The 1,442-nt window shown below is 42.0% G+C and overlaps 1 protein-coding gene across 1 annotated transcript; it reads right to left on the reverse strand.

The window, feature by feature from the left end:
- Nucleotides 1-324: 324 nt before the first annotated feature.
- Nucleotides 325-1,269, reverse strand: LOC101986563 (olfactory receptor 502-like). Its single transcript, XM_005350961.2, has one exon. It carries the CDS (start codon nt 1,267-1,269, stop codon nt 325-327), a length of 945 nt encoding a protein of 314 aa, XP_005351018.1.
- Between the last annotated feature and the right edge of the window lie 173 nt (nt 1,270-1,442).

Here is a 1,442-nt window from a genome sequence, read left to right on the forward strand (position 1 = left end):
TGGACCTAGAGGGGCTTCCAGGTGCCTAAGGAGAGGTCCCCAGTTAGTTCCTGGGGCAGCTGAAGATAGGGAACCTGAAATGATCCTATCCTATAGCAATTTATATTTGTATAAATAATTTATGCCCTTAATTATAAAATTGATTTAATTTTTGTTAAAGAAACTTTTAATTTTCTATGTAATATAAAATTTGAACCCTCATGTTTATTGAAAAGCTCCTCACAAACTAACATGTCATCAAGCTTTTTCAGTCAGGACACTCACTTTAGTAATATATCAATTCGGCATTATTAATATATCAAGTCTTAGAAATAACAGATAGCTCTAAGAAAAGGGTTTCCTACCAAGTTGTCTCTTCAGAGCACTCTTGATCTCATTATTTCTTAGGCTGTAGATGAGGGGGTTCAACATGGGGATCACCACCATGTAGAACACAGATATCACCTTGTTCTGGTCTGTGGAGTAGCTGGACTTGGGCATCACATAGATGAATGTGGTGGTCCCATAGAACAGAGTGACTGCAGTGAGGTGGGAGGTGCAGGTGGAGAAGGCCTTCTGGCGGCCCTCAGAGGAGCGCATCTTCAGGATGGTGATGAGGATGTAGATGTAGGAGACGGCTATGACAAACACTGTGATCAAAATAATAGAACCAGCAGAAAATGAATCTAGAACTAGAAGGATGCTGTTATCAGAACAGGAGAGTTCAACTACAGGAGTAAAATCACAGAAAAAGTGATTGATCCTGTTTGGTCCACAGAAGAGAAAAGAAAAAAAGGACATAGTGAAGGAGGAAGAATTAAGAAAACCACCAACATAGGATACTACAAGCAACTGGACACAAACTTGTGTGGACATTTTGGTTGAATAAAGCAGTGGGTTACAGATTGCTATAAAACGATCATAAGCCATGGCAGCCAGAAGGAAACATTCAACTGTCCCAAAGAAAACAGCTGAGCCCAGTTGGATGGCACATCCAAAGTAGGAGATGGTATTTCTCTCCACCAGGAAGCCGACAAGCATATTGGGTGTGACAGAAGATGAGTAGCCTATGTCAGCAGAGGCCAAGTGACTGAGAAAAAAGTACATGGGGTGATGGAGCTGGGAAGAAACTCTGATGAGAAGGATGGTGCTGAGGTTCCCAGACACGGTCACCAGGTAGATGCAGAGGATGATGGTGAAGAGGATGACTCTAAGGACTGGGTCATCTGTCAGGCCCAATAGAATGAACTCTGTCACTGCAGTGTGGTTCCCTTCTTCCAGGAGAGCCATGAGGTAGTGTAGCTCCTGACAGAACAGACTATGATGGACACATTACAGGAAGGGGTTTATAAATGGGTAGTTTTACTATTAATACACAAATAATACAATTGCCTTTAAAGATGCCCAAGCAGCCATATCTATTTGCCTGCAGGGATGAGTCACTCTGTAATATTAAAGTTCTT

This window comes from Microtus ochrogaster, chromosome 8, assembly GCF_000317375.1.
Source record: "Microtus ochrogaster isolate Prairie Vole_2 chromosome 8, MicOch1.0, whole genome shotgun sequence".
Classification (NCBI taxonomy): domain Eukaryota; kingdom Metazoa; phylum Chordata; class Mammalia; order Rodentia; family Cricetidae; genus Microtus; species Microtus ochrogaster.

Bases quoted from the DNA above. Each gene is read 5' to 3' on its own strand.
- LOC101986563 (XM_005350961.2), bottom strand. From the start codon at position 1,269: ATGGCTCTCCTGGAAGAAGGGAACCACACTGCAGTGACAGAGTTCATT.